Source organism: Hippoglossus hippoglossus, chromosome 17 (assembly GCF_009819705.1).
Source record: "Hippoglossus hippoglossus isolate fHipHip1 chromosome 17, fHipHip1.pri, whole genome shotgun sequence".
Lineage (NCBI taxonomy): Eukaryota > Metazoa > Chordata > Actinopteri > Pleuronectiformes > Pleuronectidae > Hippoglossus > Hippoglossus hippoglossus.
This window is the reverse complement of record NC_047167.1, coordinates 16756149-16778119: the sequence shown is the minus strand read 5'-3', so window position 1 is coordinate 16778119 and position 21971 is coordinate 16756149. Positions and strand designations below refer to the sequence as shown.

The window sequence follows — 21971 nt, the reverse complement described above, 5'->3', positions numbered from 1 at the left end:
TGCTCCTTCCCTCGAGTTCATCTGAGAAATCCCGCTTTCTTTTCACTTTCCATTTCTCTTCTTATTGAAAATAATCACCCAATTAGATATGCTCTTCTAATGAGCGCATGAATAAAAGAACATATTAATACCAGGTTCATTAATGAATTACCAGAGCAGATATTTGACTCGTTAACATCCCTGATGCCTAAACAGCCTCGCCATGGGGCATAAGTAAGTAAAGCATCAAAACACATGTCACGTACATACATTTAGCTCCGACACATTAGTTCATTTATTCAATTCAATGAACCATCTAGAGTGTAATGAGGCTGCCAATCATAGCTTCTCCCTCCCTCCCTGCTCTGGGGAAATAGTTATTCACCCTCATATGAAAGACTGACGTGTTTAATGGATATAAAATACATTTTCAGCAGAGAGGACACAGAAATCTCACAGAGCGGTTCAGCCTGAGGCTCCTCCAAGGTGTCTTCCAATGTGGCTGGAAAAAGGAACAGGCTATTTTTTGTGAAGTGGCATCTTTTCCAAAAGGTTGTTCCGTCTCGGTTCAGCCTCTGGAAATAGCTTCTGCAGCCCAGTGGAGCAGCGGCGCTCCCTGATCAGGTCACCGCAAGACGCACCGACAGGTGGTTTATTCTGAGTCCTTCAGAAAATATAAAACCTCACTACCTTCAGTGTGTCAATCCACAGGGGCAACAAAGTCTTTTTATATTTCTTTTATCGATCTTTTACTCAAGATACAGAAAAGTATAGATAGAGTAAGCAAAGACAACCTGATGCATCACGAGTGTAATCGTTCAGTTACTTGTTGTGAACTATGCGTGTACCACATGTGTTACTGAAGTATTCCACTAGAGGGTGCACCACAGAACTGTTTAGATCGTCCAGATTCGCAATCTGTAAATACTGCCCCTACAGTTCATGTGGATATTGCAAACACCGTCCAAGCAAACGCAGGATACGCGAGGCCGCCATGATGCAACCACGTAGTTAAAAGCAAGTTCATCTGCGGCCTTGTGGTAAAAATTCGTTGAATTTGTTTTAACCCATTGACAAGAAGTAAAAGTGTCAATAATCACACATCCTCCGGGAAAAAATAAGATCAAATGTACATTTATGCTTTCTGAGAGATCGCAATTTGGTCAGAAGTTCACTGAATCCTGGCATTTTGGAAAAAGGGGGAAAAAGTTAAAAGAGGTTAAAAAGAATTAGAGCCGACAGACAGTGAGGCTGCATTTCTGCACAAAACCAAATGGAAGAAATCACAAATCTCATGTGATTATTTCTTCAGAACCGCAAGTGAAATGCTGCAGATACAACCATCACTGCATGTCATCTCGAACCCTGTAACAAAGTCGTCAGTCATTACGTTTTTGACTCTCTTTGCAAAGATTGTGGAGTGACCCAGTAATCTTGTATGAGAGGACAGGGAATTTCAGATCTCCCTTGGATCGCTACTTCATAAGGTATTTAGGTTATTCTGATTTATCTCACAGTTCACTCTTCAAAACACAGAGATTAATGACCTGCTCGTCTGACTCGTGGTCTTCTTGTGGTCATACGTCTTTTGAAACACTTGAAACAGTCAGAGAAGGACGTGTGTTTGATTGAGCTGTAGCTGCTTTTCTTCTTCTGCTTGCTCAGTTTATTAATGACTGGACAGACAGAGCCTGATGTTTGAAATGAAAGTAGAGCATCTATATATTGTTGTAACATTATAACCTAAAAGCAGCAAAACACTTTACAACTTTTCTTGCTGAAATGGCTGTATAGCTGCTCTTCCTCAGGAGAAACTGTATGATTATAGTTGTATTTTTCTAGTTGCAATAAATAACATGGTGCACTTGTTCCCAACCTTTTGTGCTTGTGATATTTTAATCAATACAAAAATATTTGAGAATATTCCAGAAAAGTTGTTGAAATCCCTTTTTAAAATGAGACGGGTCAGGTTAGTAGATAATGTTTCACACATTTAAAGGAATAAAGTGCTAGTTATTGATTAGTTACTGAAGCCAGGAGTCAAATTCACACTGGATGTAACAGCTGCAAGTTTTAGAGTAATGCTGCCAACGTACCAGAAGGTGCTTATCTGCTGGGATGAGTTCAAACACTTTGTGATGCCTTTGTGAATTGTGATTTGGGTTTGAGTGCCTCCTCAGAATAAACCTCCCAGAGAGGGATTTGAGGTGATCCAGTCATTTTTGGGACTGTGCACTGATAATACCCAAAAGCCGGGGACTTTGTTTTGCTTTGAAAAGGATCAGCACCTCTGACAAAATGTCAAACTGAGTGAATGTGACAAGGACAGTGCAGTTTTTGTAAAGTGGTTTAGCTGCCATGTTGTGTTTGATCACACTTGGGTCAATCAAGGCCGTAGAAACGGCGAGTTAGTGTTGACTGGTTAGATCCACTGGAGACTAACATTTTATGATGTGAACCACAGGTCATCGGCGACATAAATATATCATTTTTGGAAACGGGAGACCTTGTTTTAGCTTCTCTTCAGATAAAGAACAGTTTGAGTTCCTCCTTCCTGCTTTCATGTGTGATCTAATTCTGCATAAATCTGTCACAAGTGTGTAGTGCTTAGTTTTTTTCACATATCTCTAAGGGTATTCTCTTTAACAGGCAAAGAATAAATTGAGGAAACATGTGAGGAAAAAAATAAGTTTTGCCCTTTTGAAAAGGATACTTTTGCATCTAAGACCAAAAGGGCAGTAGCAGTCGATGACGCACAAAAAAAAAGCAAAAGCAACAGACTTGGAGATGAGAAGCCAGCTTGACAAATTATATGAACCATCATGACAATTGGAAAAAACGAACATAACCCCAAAAAGTTCCAGACAAACATCAAAGATTCAATGTTTCAGTGGCAAAACCCCAGCTCGCACAGCGGTGGAGAAGAGCATAGTGGAATCTGAATTGTCTATAGTCTCCTCTATCTGGTAGAAATATCTTTCCACTGTTATTTTTACTGTGCAGTAATGAAGGTGAGACTTAATTAGATTGGGGCTCAGAGAGTCTTTATCTGGATCTGCTCCAAAATTGAATGGGTTCCTCCTTGTTTGATGCACTGGAAACTCTGAAAAGGCTACGTGAAGTTTTCTTCCTTTTTTTGGGCGGCCCCTCAGGTTCTGTGCTTTGTGCTGCCTCGGATGCTCTTATCAGGATAATGCTGTGTGCCAACGGAAGGAGCTCCCGCTCAGAAAAAGCTTTATTCTTCAACATAGTGCAATTTAAACCTCGGGTCAAGACGAGATGCCACGTTCCAGGAGGTCCTCTGATGTCGTAGTGCCTGAACTCTGCACTGAGGCACGTTTCTGTGGTGTCTGTTTAAATCAATGTCCTCAATCAATATATTACTTTTCAGAAACTGCAACACAACACACTTCATCCTACCAGGTTCCTTTGCTTAATCAATCTTCTTGAAATCAATCACATTAATGTTAAATCAAATGTTATCTCCATCATATATGTGTATCACTATTTCACTAGCATTTCTTTATAGAGACTCAGGCTATTTGGCATCACCCGTCTACGGCTGGATGCAGCCGGTCCCTGAAGCATGACAGGCGAGTCTCTGAGTTTCAGGGCCTTCGACATGATGTCTGTTGTCATGAAGACCATTTGTGGCCTGGTGCTTCCTTCAGGACAACAAGCTCCCCCCAGTGGGATCTTCAGGAGAATCGTTCGTTTGAAGCACTACTTATCAATAAAATGGATTTTGAGACTCAGGGTCAGAACTGTTTCTGATGCACAACTAGACCATAAGTTCATAAAAAGTTACCAAAGAATCCTTTGTTTTCTCTATTGACGTTTCATAAAATCTTTATAAAAATAATTTTGAAGCCTGAGCCAGGGCGACCAGCCACCAGATGAATTCTGACCATAACAAAAACGTGATTCGTAGCAAAAAGTAATTGGAAAACAGACCTCATATATAAAATGTACATTACACTACATTACATACATACCCTTTTTAACGAGTGCCATCTTGCCTCTTCTTAAATTATACCTAGTTGTTAAAGTGTTCCAATATATTATAGTTTTGAATGTTTGTACTGAGTGTTTTATATATCGTACAGTAGAGTAACCTAGTGTAGTAACGCTGAACGGTCCGATCGGACATGATTTCGCGGTTGTGGTAAACATTTCCAGGGTCAAAATCAAGCTTCACCAATCAGAGACGTTGCTACTACACCTTAGGATTGTGGGTAGTGTAGTCCATTGGCTTCTATAGGAGCAAATAGCATTGTGGTGAAGATGGTTACAATATTATGGCTGATAATCAACATCTATCTTCAGGACAGCTCATGTCCTCACCTACCGTCTGCATGAATAACTGCTAATTGCTCCAGTTCCCGTCACCTAAATGAAATGTCAAACTGAAATGATTAGAGATTCCCGTGCTGTTATGGTGTGAGCTGCTTTGCTCTGTCAGATGCTCAAATTAAATTCCATGTGGCTTTCAGGAAACGCTGCTCAAACGGGCTCAGGTGTTCAACTCGCATGAGCTGTTTCCATTTTATTGTCTCTCAACTCATCCAAACAGAAGGCCCCAGATTTACTGTCTGTTTCACAACAACTGGAACATCTGACTAATTTGGGGGCGACCGGAGAGCGGCAGCGCTCGTGTCACATCCTTATTCGGAGTTCACTCAATCAGAAAAAACAATCTCCTGTCGGACAAACGCAACACAGCCCTAAAGAGACAGATGCCCGGGCTAAAGCACAGGGCAATCAGACACCCGAGCAAGGCAGGCAGGCTTACACAAGCTTTAAGTGAAAAATGCTGTACTGTAATATTCCTGTGGCATTGTTGTAGAGGCCACGGTTCGGCGCACAGCAAACATCGGCTCAAAGAAACAGGTCAAGCTCGCCGGCATAGGAGTCACATACTGTTTGGTTTAGTCTTTCAGAATAATTAGGAATGTGAATTTCTAATTCATTTCAGAATCAATAATTGAATTTGTTTGTTTTTTTACGCCCCCTGATTGAAACAGCCCACACACACCCAAGTTACATAACTTTTCAGCAATGCTTTTTTCCTCATTTACATCAACTAACATGCTTCCAGTCTTCTAATCCTCTGACAATCCTTTGGTGTTTGCTTGCATGCGTCCAAGAAAAGCAGAGGAGTTGGCAGGGTGGCCGGTGGAGGAGGTGGGCTGTGTGGCTGCGGAGTGCGCCAGTTGGAAATCGCGCCGTTTCTTCCCCCTCCGCCTTTACACCAGCGGAGTGTGGTCAGTGTCGGGTTGTTCACAGCGTTATTAACACGTTCTCCCGTTTCCCAAACTCGACAGATTCATTAAGTGATTTTTTATTTTTAACAGTATGACTTTAACGCACCGTAAGGGAGAGAAAAAGTTAAGAGAATCGCTTTATCATGCGTAATGCACAGATGGTTAGAGGGAAATCTGCTCTTCCTGCACCAGTGCCTTGAATTAGTCCTGCCTCAGTGGAATCGCTTACAGGGACAAACCTCACAACCTGCTCCCCTTCCTCTATTCCTGCGCCATCACCGCTTGTTTCACAAACCCAGCGTGATATTTGCCTGGAGCGCGAGAATTTTATCAGGAAAACACCTTGTGCTGCTGCTGTGATATTATCTCATTATGTAAAGATGCTTTTTTTTATAATAGTTGTCATGGTTTTCTTTGCAAATTATAGCAGTGTTGCAAATTAGTGGGTTGCTTGAAAGCCATTGTTAGGAGTTGAAAAGCCTTGAGCCTCGGACTGGCAGAGAACAGTGGGTTCCTGACTCGCTGGGTTGAGAGATGTTGCAAACTAACCTGACTGGAGGAATATCAGTTGCTGTTGATTTGACGTGACGCCGATATCCTCTAGATGCTGTCGTGCTGACTCTCAGTTTGATTCCCCCAAAACAGTTAGAATGATATAAAATGGCATATTATTATGATTATCTGCACAGATTAATTCATAATACTCGCTTTGAGCAGCTCTGAATTGGGAGGATTCATTTGCCCAATTAAGAGATGCCAATAAACAGTCCACCTTCCTCAGGCTCTGCAGACAAAAGCACACAAGGATAATCAGAGAGTCAGGAGGCCATCTCATCGTCTGACGACAAATTAAACTCCGGTTGGCAATCCACGATAATTTGGAGTTTCCGGTGTAGACGGCAGATATACAGGCCCAGTCTGCATCTTCCATTCACCGTGCAATGTTCACAGTCCGAGTCCACACGAGTCAAATGTTTCCCCACACAAAATACAAACGGCAAAACTTTTTGTACATTGTTTTGGGTCTAGACGTTATCTCCATATGAGCGCAAATTAATTTAAAAGTTGCATTTCCGGATACCGAGGCTGGCTCAAATGTGATTGGTCAAAAATAAAGAGAGAAAACTTGAAGGCTTCCAGCTGCATTGGCTGGTGGAGGCATAGAAACATAGGGAGGTAATTCAAGTTCCCATTTTCTTATAACGATCATTTTAACTGATTTTTTGCAATGGGTTACCATTACTGAGAACATACTGTAGGTCACCAGGTTGGTAAAAAATCCATTTTGCCTGATGTTTACCGTCTGTTTTTTGTAATAGCACATTAACAACTGCTGATGTTAAGTCTTTCTGTAAACCATCAAGCTTGCAGATATGAATGTTAATACATTATTCATAAAGCCAGAAGTTCAGAGGTCAAAAGGTCAAATTTGAAGGGTTTTCCTGAAGAGCCACGTCAATGCCACACTGGATAATCCAGCCAGAGGGTTTATCCAAAACCTGGCAACCCAAGAGGCTGTAAAGATCAATGGCTTTTAAGAGAAGAATTAGAGACTAATATATCATCATAGTGTGAATAGAGTATAACAAGAACACACGACTCCCTTTAAGCCCATTATTGTGCAAAAGACCACTTGAATCAGTGGTAGTTTGTGTTGTATTGTTCGGACTTATTTCAAATACAGATCCAGTATTGTGTGAGGAGCCCGATACAACAGCAGAAAGAGCTTTGAAAAGTAATTTCTTCTTTTTCAATACAACCTCTAGTTTATTTGTCTGAGTTAATGTTCATACCCCTCAGTCCCATCGCTGAACAACAACAGTCAAACTCCGAGCGCTGTGTGTTTTTCAGAGCGTACTGCAATTGACTGTTTTACTGCCTCTCGTGGGGAAACCACTCATTCACGAGCTGGAGTGGTTTGACTCACTTTGATTTACAGCTGTGTTCTGGGCTACTTAGCTCTAAATCAAATGGCAGAGAACTGGGTTTTTCCCTCTTTAACACAACACAAATCATTACCAAATAAATGCCTGAAGTCAAATGAAAAGGCTAATGTGAGCTCGTTGGTAAAGGTTTTGTTTGTTTTGCTACTTCTTCTTCTAGCTGCCACACACTCTTTTAACACAAATGGCATGTTGTGTGACATTAATTCAAATGCAAAGGATGCTGTTGCCTTCAGTTCACTGTTTCTGAGGTGGTTTCCTCTCTGTGGTTTACAAGAATCTTCACATCAGGACGGGGGAATACGAAGATGACGCTCCATGTGAGATTTGTCTAAATCTACAATGGGACAACACCAGTATTAGTGTGTTGTCCTTTTCTACACATCTTGTTAGCTACCTCTGCCTTGGAGGACATGTTTTTCTCCCTTTTGTCTATTGTTCAATTACTCAAACTATTGAAAAAAACTTTGAATGATGGACAAAAAAAATCACATTGAATATCAGGGCAGATCAGGACAAAGGGTTGGATCGAGGGAAAGAGATCAGGCGTGTCTGTTAGAGCCTGACCGATATGGATTTTTGGAGGCTGATACCAATATGAATAGTTAATTATTTGACTTGTATAAGTTCTAAACACATTTATCTGTTCATCTATATTAGAGTTTATTTCCTCACAAGAGGTTGGATCATTTGATACAATGTAAAAGCATCTTTATCAAATAATGTTGAGGTTAACTAATCACATCCACTTAGGCGACAGTGATCTGACAGCTGTCCATTTGGAGCTGAGTTATTCACATCAGAGGCCTCGACAAAGAAAAATATTCTTTGGTTGAATTAAAATATAAAAGATAAATTGAATTTGTTATTTTTAATGTGGGTTTTAAAAAAAATTAATCTGACAGGAGCCTAATCAAGGAGAGTTTTCCTGCACAATAATAAAACCACTTGAATACATGATGTGTATCTTGGCAGCAGAGTGGTTTAACTGATCACTTTGAGTGGCAGGTCATAATAGAAAATAGATTTATTGCTGCTCTGTGTCGGCCCCAAATCTTTCTCCGTTTTCTCGGGGCTGCTGAGATAAAGCGCCCAGTCAATGCCCCGTGAGGAACAGCCAAATGAAACGTTTGGAAGTTGATTATGGAAAGCGGGGCTTCTAAAAAGATATGCAAATAAACTGACAGAGTAAGAGGATTTGCTTTCCCCCCACCAAATAAAACATTGTATTGCTAAAGTGGTGTTCTGTGTAAGAGTCAGACAGATGGTGCTGCTCAACTTTGAACTGAGCTCTGAGGAAATTGGAAGGTGTCCCCCTCTTGGCAAACGCTTCTCTAACCTTGCCACAACAAACAGGTTTGGCACCAGCACTGAGGTGTCTGCTGTCTGCTGTCCAATACAGATGGAGAGGATTTGTGCAGACAAACAAATCGGTGAAAGTGTCCATTGATACATTTCAACAAGCATTGTTCAATGCTAACAATGTTTGCAACGATGCCATGATTACAGTTTGATTCACTTTCTTGCAGGGAGCGCTTACAGGGAGTGCATGGATAATGGGACGTGGGCGTTGAAGAGCAATTACTCCAATTGTGAGCCCATTTTGGAGGAGAAGGTTAGTGTGGCGACACAGGAGCAATCCTGCTCTCTGCTTTGTTCTCTGCACAATCTGCCAATCATCCCCGAGAGACGCCCGTCACAGTCGACACACTAATGGCACACACAGAGACAACCAATCGGCTATGTGTTTTGAAACACTTAAAAAGTTTGTTTCCAGATGACTTAACAAGCACAGTACAGTACGTACAGTCTGGCTTGTGTCCCTGTTAGCAGAGCCTGAGGGTTCAGGGTAACACTGATGCATTGTATGTGAGGAGTTTTGTCCTGATTAGCTCACATCTTGTCTCCTGATTATTGTGTGTTTCTGGGTCTCCCTCTATTTTGCTCAGATCATTTTTAAGCCAAGACATCTGAAGTGTGTCTGTGCCATTTATTACTATTCTGGAGTTATTCTGTATTTATGTGAGCTTTTATATAAATGTATAGTTTATATTTATTATGTTATAATGTTATTTTATTTATTCATTATTTTATATTTATTACAATATGATTGATAAATATGTCATAGAAGGGGGACTTGAATGGCTTTTAATTTGAATTTTTACTTCATTTTCTTTAGAAATACACTCCGTACTTCATCCTAAAAGTGCTACATAAATAAAATGTATTATTATTATCATCATCATTATTATTTGTTCTCTCTCATCACAGTGCAGCCTGGACAGGTTGATACTGTAGACACACTCTGGCTCTTTCCATGTAACCATGTTACTCAGCTCTTTTCCTTTGTCCTGTTATCCGTCTGTGCATCAAGTAAGTGACTCCCATGTCTTCTTTCCAGAGGAAGTATCCGATGCATTATAAAGTGGCGCTGATCATCAACTACCTTGGCCACTGTATCTCTGTGGGAGCTCTAGTCGTGGCCTTCATTCTCTTCTTGTGCTTAAGGCAAGTACAGAAATAGTGCATCTCTAACTGTGTCCTGCAGTAGCCTTGCACTGCTTATCATTAACTTGCTTATGTCAAATGAATAGATGTCTGCAGTGCGGCTCCGCTGAGGTTTAGAAAAAGCATAATGTGTATTTCACAACATTTCTAATCACATTAACACACACACACATGCACACACACATATAGCAAGTATCAAATGGCCTCAGCTGTGCTGTGCAATAGGGTTTGGTCGATGTGGGCTTCTGAAAGCAAATATTGATTTCCTTGGATTATAGACCGAAGTAGTCAATATTTTGTTCCATATTTAAGTCTCTTAAGATTTTATGGCACAATCAATAGATACTTTATTTTTCACCCGAGGATGTGTATATATAGGATATATATAAATACTGGGAGAAGATTTTTAACATTGTCCAAACTAAAACTCTCTTAAAAGCATGCAAAATTTAATTATTCATGTTTTAATAGCCCATTAGAGCAGAGGTGGGGAACCTCCGGCCTCCTGGTCGTGAGGCAGTTTGAACCGGCTTGTGACTCAGAAATACAAAAACATTGTCACGACAGCGATTCAGATAGGGATGTTCATTTCTCTATTTATCATCATGCCGCTAACGACCATTAACCAACAAGATTAAAATGTATTTGGAAAGAATATACATTTTTTATGTGTCTGTGACATATTAAACAATACAAAAGAAAACTTTTTATTACAAGGGGTTAGTTTTTTACATGTGCAAATAGCAGCATAAGCAATAAACATTTCATCTTCTTGCATCTTAAAAATATGAACTGTACTCAGTATGGTATCGGAAATTATGATAATCTAACATGTCTTCCGTTTGTCTTGTGGTTCAGGAGCATTCGATGTCTTCGAAACATCATCCACTGGAATTTGATCACCACCTTCATCCTGAGGAATGTTATGTGGTTTTTGCTTCAGTTGATAGATCACAATATTCATGAGAGCAACGAGGTAACGGCACACGTGTCCCATGCAATGCATTATAACTTGAGAGTGCAGAAAGTTATTAAAGTCTTGATAGAATCACGTGAGGAAAAGTGTCCGTTTCCGTTTAAAAGACTTTGCATCTTGTCCTTTTGTTTCTCTCTTTCAGCCTTGGTGTCGGTTTATAACGACAATATACAACTACTTTGTGGTGACCAACTTTTTTTGGATGTTTGTTGAAGGATGTTACCTCCACACAGCCATCGTAATGACTTATTCGACCGATAAGCTCAGGAAGTGGGTCTTCCTCTTCATCGGCTGGTGTGAGTATGTACATGCTGACAGTGCATCGCTCTCACCTACACTCTGGGTGCAAGTTAATCGCTAACCTGGGAACAGGAGGTAAAACAATCTCACGATGAGGTCCATTCAAAAATGGGTCAGTTATTTTGATATTACAGACCGGGTCCGACATGAGCACCCACCAAGAGCCAATTCTGAGTCGATTTTCCATTCGGCGGGTCAATCTCAGAAGACCAACCGCCATACTGGTTGGTAATAGTATCCAACAGAATAGACATGTTATTAGATTTAATCTAGTCTCTCTATTGCATTTTGATGTACAAGCACAGCCGCTTCTTTCCTCTTTATGTCTGAATCGGTGATTTGATACTCGCCATAAAGACAGAATTTTTTATTATTGCCAGATAAAAAACAACAGCCATCAGAGGCAGAGAAGCCGTGAATCTGGTGAACCACTATTACAGGCCACCGATCTGCGGATAGCTCCCATCAGGTGTTAAGCCATCCTAACTAAATGACAAAACAAAACCCCCCAGAGGTCAAAGTAATAGTTCCTACAAAGAGAAAGTCCAACAACAAATGCAGGTTCGGAGAGGACATGGTTGCATGAAGCTGGCGTCAATGCACTGTGTGATGGTGGAGATTTGTTCCGTATGAAGCCAGTACGCAAAAAAAACACTGAAACAACTCCATTGTCGTATTAAATAAACGCTGAAATTAGAAAACATCCTTTGACTGTGTGAACACAGCGTCACATGGGTTGCGTGTGTGAGTCCTGGGCTCAGTTGGAGCTTCTCTCGTCAGCAGCTTCTGTGACAGCGCTAACGGCAACGTCTCGGAAAAGCAGCTCACAGCGAGGAGTCTGAGGAGGAGCATTAAGATAATTAAATATCCAACATGTTCACAAAACCCATCTCAAGATTTCATCAAATTCTGCTCATTCTTCATATTTATTAATTATGGACCCGACGTACATTTAGCCACATCAGTGCAGTCAAAATATGATTTTTTTCTCATTAATACTTCAATATCATTAAATAATCGAGTACTCATCTAATTTCCCTGTCACCACTGTTGATGATACCTGATTCAGAAGGATACGGCAAAAACACATTACATTTTCTAAATTGCATTTTACTGCACCGATTTAAAAAAAACACTTGCTCTACACATTCTTAAGTGAAGAAGGTTAAGGAAAGTGTTCACAGAAAGTGGTTAGATTAATCTCCACTTCATTTTATTAGGTACAAACAGGTAAAACCAATGCAGTAACAATTCACACACTGCAACTCCTTGGGAGGACTGCAATATTTGAAGTCAATCGGTTGAGCTGTTGTCAAACAAATCGAAGGAAAGCCAGACAGCAGGAGACAGATCCACAGAGATTCCCACATTTATATTTGATACTACAACATATGTCAAGTCTTACATTTGACTTTTTTGCTGAGTTCTCTTAAAGGAAAACTTGGTTGTCAAACAGCCGGACCATAGTTTTATCTGACATTTCTGCCCAGTTCAGTGTGAAAGCACCTAATTGGCAGCCGGTCAGCGGGTGAAGTGGAGAACGGAACAGCACTGACGTGTGGGAAATAGCTTTTTATTTGGTGCTTGACTTAACCGGTGATTGTCCTGAAGCAGATGTCCTGTCATGACCACGTCAAAATCCTACAAACCTAGTTATTATTAGAGGAAGTTATTAGAGAAGGCTCAGTGTTAAATTGGACAGAGTCAAAAACCAGTGTCAGAATATTTGATGTTGAGGCAGAAACATGCCCACGGAACCATGATTCCTTGTCTCTCTGAGACAGATACTTTACTAAAATGACTCAGCGGAGCGTTATGAACAAGAGAATGAAATAAGAATAGATCACGGATCACGTATTATCAGTAATGACAGTTTGATGACATGGTTATGAATAGAAATAACCAGAAGGGCATGTCAAACATATTAATCTTGTTTGAATGACTGAAATATTACTAAAATGTAACTAACTCTTATCAGGATGGTTTTACCTGTGCAGCAGCTCCTCTGCACTTTCATAACCTGTTAAGTGTATTTTTAATTAACCACGGTACCTTGAAAAATAGTATTTTAATTCTCTGCAATTAATGTCCATCATCTACTCTATGACACTGTCATTAATCTGTGAAAGTAATATTGTAATTCATCCGTAACAAAAGATAAGAGTTAATGGTTGCCAGGGGGGGATTTATACGTCAGGAAGAATTAGATAAAAGAATATTATAATTGTATAATATATTAACCTGATATTATAATGTTATTTAAAATGCAATATGTCGAATACAATAAGACGCTTACAGACATATAAATATATGAAAATAAATATTTATAATCATCAATATAAATCGTATTATTCCATATTTCAAATAGCTGCTGCCTTCAGGGAACCACAAGCCAGTAAGGAGATTGGATTTGTTCTTGTTTTGAGAGTGTTAACTAGAATTCATTAGTAAAGTATGAAAGTGCAGGTCAGATTAAATCTCTTACGAGAGGCCAGATGTTAGCTGGGGTCAGAACAAGTTTGGACCTGTATTCTTTCATCTCCATGAAAGGTCTTTTCCCTGATTGTTTCACCTTTTTGGCAGAAACCTTTTGGACAGAAAGCTTTGGACGTCTCTCGGTCTCCCTCTCTGATTTGTATGCTCTAGCTGGAAGATGTTTTGCTCAATTAGCTTGTCAGCACGCTGGCGAGGTGCAAAGTCAAGCAGCGACAGGTTGTTTGAAAGGTTTTTCCTTGAACTGCCGTCCTGAGTGCTCTGGGGTGAAGCGGCGAGTTATTCCAAAAGCACTATGCCTGCTTAACTTGCATCTGAGCGCGCTGCCAACGAATCAGCAAAAAGGTTCTGAAGCAGCACAGTTTGGAAACAGTTAATAGAATAAATGTAAACTCTGAGGGTGCAGACAACAGCCATATAATACAACAGAGGGTTCAATAGATGCAAGTGTTCTAGAGCAAAAAAAGCAATTTGCTGTGTTCAGCAGCCTAAAGGTGTGTTTCTTGTTATTTGACTAAATGTTTTTCACTGTGGGTTAATATATTATTCAACAAATAAATGTATTAGTTTCATTAAGAGCTTTTTCTTTCGTCATTTGTTAAGGCGTTGTTCAACATTTAAACCGATTTCCCAGGGAATGATCAATGGATCTCAACCAGGCATATTTATCAGACTGATATCTACCGGTTTATGCAAGTCAGGCAGAGGATTAATAGTTGTGTCTGTAATAAACTGTGACACTAATTAAATGTTGCTCCTGGCTTACATTAATCTTTTTTACTTTACAGGTATTCCCTTTCCTATAATAGTAGCCTGGGCCATAGGAAAGTTGTACTACGAAAACGAACAGTATGTATTCAAATAAGTTCCCCGGACATTTTCCTGAAATGTCCTCAATCGGATGCTATAATGATTCTTTCCTCTCCTGTTGACAGATGTTGGTTTGGTAAAGAACCTGGAAAATATATGGATTATATTTATCAGGGACCAGTTATTCTTGTTCTTCTGGTAAGTAACAAAGCAGGAAGCCATTTCCCTGTATCACCCCTGTTATTTCTACATTATTTATGAGAACCATTCATTCATATAACACAACACCAACATCTGATTCATTAGTGCTTGTAGGAGTGAACTGATGAAAAGGAAAATATACCCTGAGATGAAAATGGTTTTATAATGGAAGTCATTTCTATCCTGCAAGCAGCTCATTGAAAAGTGGAATCAATCTTCTCGGGGGTTTAAAGCAGTTTCACACGTATGAAACCTGAATATTACAGGTTTTATTCAAACTGATGTGTTCACTAATGGAGCATGGAGGAGTGCGGTGACCCCTTCTGAGTCCTGTGCTCCTCTTTGACTTGCACGCCCCTTCTTCTCCTCATCAACATTCAATGAGGAAACACTGCTTATGTCATTTCCTTTGTTTGATTTATAAAGTCTGTTTATTGTCTTTTTTTTTCCCAGATAAATTTTGTTTTCCTCTTCAACATAGTGAGAATTCTTATGACCAAACTACGAGCTTCCACTACGTCTGAGACGATACAATACAGGTGAGTTGCTCCTGCACGTGAAACTGCACAGTATAGAAAATGATTGTTTTGCTTTATGTTTGCAACGTGCAGGGAAGAAATGCGTTTGTAGCATCAAAGCCACCAGTTCAGAAATCAGACTAATCTGTTTGTTTAGAATTACTTCAAATTCTGACTTAATCTCATACAAATCTCAGATATTTGAGGATCAAAAGATCTGATATTAATAACAAGAAAATCGAATCACTGCGACGCACGTTAATACTAGAGATCTATTATTGATTTTACGGCTTTTTTCTTTGCTATATATTGGCTGTAATTGCAGTTAGTGTGTGTAATTGAACAGTAAATCACGGTAACACCATAGAACATATTGTGATGTGTTTCATTCATCCATCCGTATGTTATCTACGACGCTTATACTATACTTTGAGGGTCGTGGGGTTTGCTGCAGCCCCAGCTAGCATTAGGCGAGAGGCTGGGTCTATCAGGTCACCAGCCTATCACATGGCCGACACACACAGACAAACAACCTTTCACACCTACAGACAACTTGTACCTCTTTTACACCACAATTATGTATATTTTGTGTATGCAGGTTTTTCAAAAGCGGGTAAACCTGGTAAAAAAATGGCGATTGACTCCTTTACCATGGCCAGTAGAGTTTTCCTTTTAGGTTTTTTCCCCCCCGGTGCATCATGTTAGATGTCAGGTACACATTGAGCACTGAGCCGCTCTCTCACCTCGCTATCTGGCCAAATTACTGCGTTTCCATCACTACCAATCAGAGCCAATAAAAAGCTTGAGTGAACATCGATTGAATCCATTGCAGATAAAAGCCAGATGTAAGCGGGTGTTTGTGGGTTGTTTGGACGAGTAGAAAAGGAGCTTTAGTCTCCATTGAACCTAACCACCGATCGGCATGTCTTTTGGAGGAAGCTGGAGTAAACCCACGCAGACATGTGGGGGACATGCAAACTCCACATAGGAAAACAGGGATTCTTTTGAGAACCTTCTTGCTATGAGGCGTCAACCTCTGTGCTTCACTAAAAAATTGATAATTCAAGACGATTTTTGGTCAAAATCTTTGTTATGTCTCCCCAAAACACTCCCAATGTCACAAAATAGATTGACAAATTAAATTGCTTGTGAGTTGAAAATCAAAAGTGACATTTAATGTATTGTGTTTCATTTATCTCCCTAAGAGCCAAAGGCAGAAACTAAAGAGTATTTTGGAATGCGTTAAAAACACAAAATGAAGTCTAGACAAACAAATGGAGCTGAAGGTAGTTACACTGCGAGACGCCACTTTATTTCGGCGGAGGTGAGCCGAGTGAGAGGCGGAAAAGCTCTCATGTGTCTGACAGGACTTGACGAGTGAGTAATAGGCAGAGATTTGTTGTGAGAGAGTCGAGTCCCACTTCATGTTCTCAGGTTGTTCTTCTGGCCGCTGTGTGTTTTTTTGTTTTTTTTGCTGCGTCAACTGTGTTTGTCTCCTTTAGGGATTATTTGGGGATTATGGTGTGTTTACTGTTACTGCTCAGGCTGCTTCACCTCAGGCTTTCCAGGCTGGAGCTGGATTCATGCTCGTTGTGACAGATATGCTGATGTCAGCGAAGCAGATTTAATTAAGTGAGTGGAGGATTGGACCATAAACTGTTTACCTTAAACTAAAGCATTATGGCTCCTTCAAAAAAACGCTGTTGGTTTTACCAGAGCTGTTTGAGCAGAGCCAACAAGGGAGGGAAATAGCAAAAGGAAGATGGGATTCTCTGTCATTTTTTAATTCAAATGTCAAAGCATGTGGGGAATATATTTTCATTTTATACAACTTGAGTTTGCAGGTTGTGAAAAATCCCTTTGGTTTGTGTTTATCCTCCTTCAGCATTTCACTGCTTCTTTAATTAGTTCTTCATTCTGATAACAACCCTTCAATGGACACTTCAACCTGCTGCTAATCGAGTCAAAATCCATTGAATCCAACAATTTGTGTCTAGTTAACATTTTTGACAACATGTGGGCCTATTAGGAATAAATAGTGTTTGGCTGCATGGGGGCTGTAAATGTTTTCAGTTAGACTGGAGGATAAAATGTTTAGATTCTTACAAAGCATTTGATTTTTTTGCCTCTTGAACGCTTTGTCTCAGGAACATCTCCAAAGAACCCGTTCCAATTTGGTTCACTGGGACCTCACAAAACCAGGTTGTTGGTCTCTTGAACAGATCTCAAGTCTGTCTTTAGGGAATTTCTACACATTTTGAGCAGTTGTCCCTTGGACTTAAAGATGAGCTGATTAGATTTCAGTGTCAGTGGTGACACTCATCTCATCATCAAAGCCTAAGTAACTGATTTAATTCGTATTTATGAACCAACAGTTACACTGCATTTTAATGTGGGTCTTAAATAGAAAGTGCTTCCCACATTGCAAACTGAAAGAACGGTGAGAATCACAGCGCTGGTGGTGGGTGTGTGTTTCCTTCCACCTCTTGACGCAGGATCATGCATTTTCTAAAAACTCCACACTCTCACATTAGTCATTTTTATAGATGCAGCTGTATCCTTGTCTTCACAGAAAAGCTGTGAAAGCAACACTGGTCCTGCTTCCTCTGCTGGGCATCACCTACATGCTCTTCTTCGTGAATCCGGGGGAGGACGACATCTCACAGATCGTTTTCATCTATTTCAACTCCTTTCTACAGTCGTTTCAGGTGAGGATGGGGATAATGGTACAAAGTGACGCTGGCCCAGAAAACCTAGCACACACACACACACACTGTCTGTAAAGTGAACAGTGTGTGTGTGTGTGTGTGTGTGTGTGTGTGTGTGTGTGTGTGTGTGTGTGTGTGTGTGTGTGTGTGTGTGTGTGTGTGTGAATCATACTGATTTCATCTTATCGCCTAGTTGTATCACTTCTTTCAGGATGACATTTCAGGCCCTGTGTCTACTAGTGGGAAGATGATGTGAACGAGCATCCTGGCTCTGCTCACACAGAACCAGCCCTCCTGCCTCCTGTTCAGAGCTCTCAGCCGTCGGGATTAACGGGGCCACGTGGGCATGATCCCTGCTCTGTGCTCCTTTTTAAAATCTTTCTATCTTCTCTGCTTTAATCTAAGACCGAGTAGGAGGAAAGAAGGAAAAGGGGATTTCAAGAAGTTTCTCTTTAGTCGAGAACTATTGCATGATGAGATTAAGAAAAGCATAAATCTATGTCCTCACGTGGCTCAAAGGATGTAGAGGAGTCGTCCAGTGATCAGAAGGTTTGCTGGCTCCTGCTGAGTGTTTTCCAAGTGTCCTTGAGCAAGACGCCGGACCCCCTGACTGCTCCTCAGGCTGTATGAATGAATGTGTGTGAACGGGTTGATGAGAAATACATTTGAAATCTCTTTGTGTAGCCGACAGACTAGAAAATCACTGTATGAATGCAGATCATTTACCATGAATCCTCCTTTGTCTAAATAAGATGCCATTACACAAAGCTGCATTCGACTGACTGTAATGTGTCCTGTTCGGCAGGGGTTCTTCGTGTCTGTGTTCTACTGCTTTCTAAACGGAGAGGTGAGTTTTTCACCACACTGTGAAATGTGTTTCTTGATATATGATCTTAATAAAATCACAAATGAAGTGTGTATGTGATTAGTTTCGCTGTGTTTTTCTTTCTAATTTACCTCCTATAATTAAAATGTTTAAATTTCAAATGATTGGATAAGAAAGCTTTCAAGTGAAAGAAGAAGGAGAGATGAGTTGAATCATTTCTGCTCCATCAATGAAAGTTTGAACAATAGTAAATGGCTGGATTGAGAGTCATTACTGCCGTCAGAAGATAACCACTTTTTACCCTCAACATTTCAGGTGCGTTCAGCGGTAAGGAAGCGGTGGCACCGTTGGCAGGACAACCACGCTCTCCGAGTGCGGGTGGCACGAGCCATGTCCATCCCCACGTCTCCGACCAGGATCAGCTTTCACAGCATCAAACAGACCACAGCCGTGTGACCAGGGGTGACAAGCACATCCTGTAATCTCCTCTGCAGCCTCCGAGGGAATTTACTCACTCTTCAACACAAGGGAGTGATTTACAGAACAGGCTGATTCCTCTGATGTGAGCCTGAGTGTGTCCAATGTCACTGGAGCTCCAGGATATTTCATTTTTTTGGTCACACTTAAACCACACATAAAACAAAGTGGACATGTACATTCCCCGTTACTCACTAGATTTAAGTGTCATCTGTCCCTTGTTATCATCTTACTGCCTGGTGGTCATTAGAGGAGCAGGAGAATCCTGCAGGATTTGCAGCAGGATACTTCCCACACTTGCAGGCATGTGGGTCCATTGTTACGTTGAGGGACTGAGTTTGACTCATCTGCATTCACAGTGTTGCCAGAACATCCATTTGTATTTAGTGCGACGAACATCAAAATGCAAACTTGCTCTTTGAATGAACTGCTCCTCGGCACCAACAGCTGCTTCTGACAGCCGGAGAAGAAGCTTTGGGGAAGGAGGCGAATCACCTGAATTAAATATAATAATGAAAAACTATAGAGAATAAAAGGCGAAGGGTTTGAAAGAGCCACTGCTCTCTGCAGCGTAATAAAAGTGTGAAGTGAATAACTGGTGTTCACCTTAACACAATCTGAACAAGTGTACACTTTGGTCAGTGTGACTATTTTATACAAAGAAGCCATTTTAATGGAGCCTCTATAATGTTTCCTCAGAGGACGCTTCTCCTTCAACTCTGTTCTTTCATACAATGTTGAATTTGAAATCTCATATCATGTTGTTTTAAACATTTTTTAAATGGATATTCACAAGCTAAACTCAAAATGCTTTGTTTCAGATATTTGATTCTGCCTTTATTTTCCCCCTTTGTTGCATCTTGCCCATTTCCCCTCAGAGAAGGAGGGAATCAACATAAAGAGCGTTTAAAACGTTGTGTGTTGGAATTCCCTCCAGGATGATGGTTGGTGGACAGCCCCAAATTAAAGCTCTCCTCCGGATGAGTAAAGATGAGATTTATTTTAAAGCAATTTACGTAATGTATACTGTGTGTGTTATGTGCCATGCATGGATTTATCGGCACGGTGGAAGCAGATTAAAAAATCCTTTAGCCCTATGAGATCCTTGCAGCTTTCTCGTAATCAGCGTCGCAGCTGTAAGCCGCTGGCTGCCGCAGAGAGGAGCCTGATAAAGTGAGCACCGATTGCTTCCCCTAAACATTTGCCCCGGTCAGATCAACATGTCAACTCTCACATCTGCTGCAGGCTGCTCAAACAGACTGTGAACGACCATGTGTGCAGTGACACACAGAAAAACCAGCAAGAAGATGGAGGGAATATTCTATCAGTGATCAAAAACACCTGATGAATGAGCATAAATGCTGATGTTTCTGTGTTTGACTGTTTTCCGCTGCTGAAACTGAAACTGGTGCAGGTTCACGTAGACTTTCACCAAATCGTGCATCCAACTCATGGCAAGAATGTACATAAGAATATTTCCCCTAAAATACTGAACATTTTTTAAAAATTAACATTCCTGTTTGTTTTGTATTTGTTTACTTGTTTCTTATTTAACTATTTATATTTTTTTAAGTGAAACGGTATTAATATCAACTGGATCTACAGTTCTGCAGAGTTTAGATAAAAGAAAAAAGTGAAATAAAGCACACAGAGTTTCTGTGAGATCTGTGGAAATGTATTTTAAAGTGTTGTACAGGACATTCAGATTTCGTCAGGTTTCGTTTTACAACGTACTCGTCAAATTTGTATTTTGTACATTTTATTTACCATACCGTGCTGCTCAATACTGATGGTATATGTTGATCGTGTGATTTTAATGTGAATATTTTATTTTATTTCATGCAGCTATAACCCTCCATGGCCATCATAAACACACACAAAAAAACAATACAATATAGTTGTGAAAGATTTTATACATAATCAAGTGAATAAGATAATTTATTTAAAACTCACCAAAGAGACGAAACCACGTTTACCAACATCCAGAGTTTTTATCGTCTGCATATTTATATTGTCGCCACTGCACTTTGTAAACCAATTTCTTGTTATTACATGTTCTTTTCTACATCATTTATTGTACATGATCAAATGTATTTGATGCGGAGTGATGTCAGATTTGGTAACGTGGAACTGAACAGTTGACCTGCTGATCTTATCGAGAACTCTTAGTTGAACCACCCATGTTGCCTTACAAAACGAAAAGGAAATGCATTTTTAATTTGTGAAAAGGAAGTTAATGTCTCTGTAAATGATGTATCATGGTGTTATTGCTATATATTTGTACATACACACATGAAAGGAAGAAAAAAATACATTAATTTGAATTAAAATCAAACTCTCATTGTTGCTCTTTGGCTTTTTCGTGTCAGAGGTCTTGCATCTTTTCCGAGGGAGCACGTAAACAACAGTGATCGCTGTTGACGGACTATATGATGCATTACATCTGCTCAGTTACGCTGCTCTATTTGACATTTGCCACAGATTGCAATAATAAGATCTGTTTAGTTGAATCACTGGCCATCCATCCCTGCTATCTGCGAGCATTGTGCGGAATTTAAACGCAGCACTCGTGTAATGACTCAATCAAGTAATTATCCTCATGAGGGAGGAGACGACTGCTGCTGCTCTGGCACTGTGACATGTAAATATAGTTTGTAGTTGTGGAGGGGAAGATGCCCTGAGCGCACGCCTGCTAAATGTTATGTAATATGAAAGTAGATGGCAGTTTCAGGCCGGAGTGAAGTGGAGCAGAACTACTGCCTGTGCCCAGGACCCCCAGGACTCTGTGAGTTATACATCCCCAAACAATTAGCCGGGACTTTGATGCAGCCTAATAAAGGCTTGTTGTGACAATTAATGCCTTTGATAGTCGACAACAGCATGAAAGACATGACAGTGGACGAGGTATTCTGCAGCGAAACCGATGCCAGAGGCGAGCGGAACACATCTGCACTTCTTTGTGGATTGT

The 21971-nt window shown here is 40.4% G+C and overlaps 1 protein-coding gene across 2 annotated transcripts in view; it reads left to right on the top strand.

Annotated features, from left to right (window-relative positions):
* Positions 1-19517, top strand: part of LOC117777693 (corticotropin-releasing factor receptor 2) — a 30963-nt gene extending 11446 nt beyond the window's left edge. Inside the window, exons 3-12 of one of the 2 annotated variants that reach the window (XR_004616647.1) lie at positions 8716-8801; positions 9588-9694; positions 10553-10670; positions 10813-10966; positions 14252-14312; positions 14399-14471; positions 14928-15013; positions 17565-17700; positions 17912-18547; positions 18842-18948. Coding sequence is in view for 1 of the 2 variants with exons in the window: in XM_034612565.1 (XP_034468456.1) it covers positions 8716-8801; positions 9588-9694; positions 10553-10670; positions 10813-10966; positions 14252-14312; positions 14399-14471; positions 14928-15013; positions 17565-17700; positions 18506-18547; positions 18842-18982 (1004 nt within the window). In the remaining variant the exon portion in view is untranslated. Of the gene's footprint in view, positions 1-8715; positions 8802-9587; positions 9695-10552; positions 10671-10812; positions 10967-14251; positions 14313-14398; positions 14472-14927; positions 15014-17564; positions 17701-17911; positions 18548-18841 lie in introns of both variants that reach the window. The other variant, XM_034612565.1, reaches the window with a different exon arrangement.
* The last annotated feature ends 2454 nt before the right edge of the window (positions 19518-21971 follow it).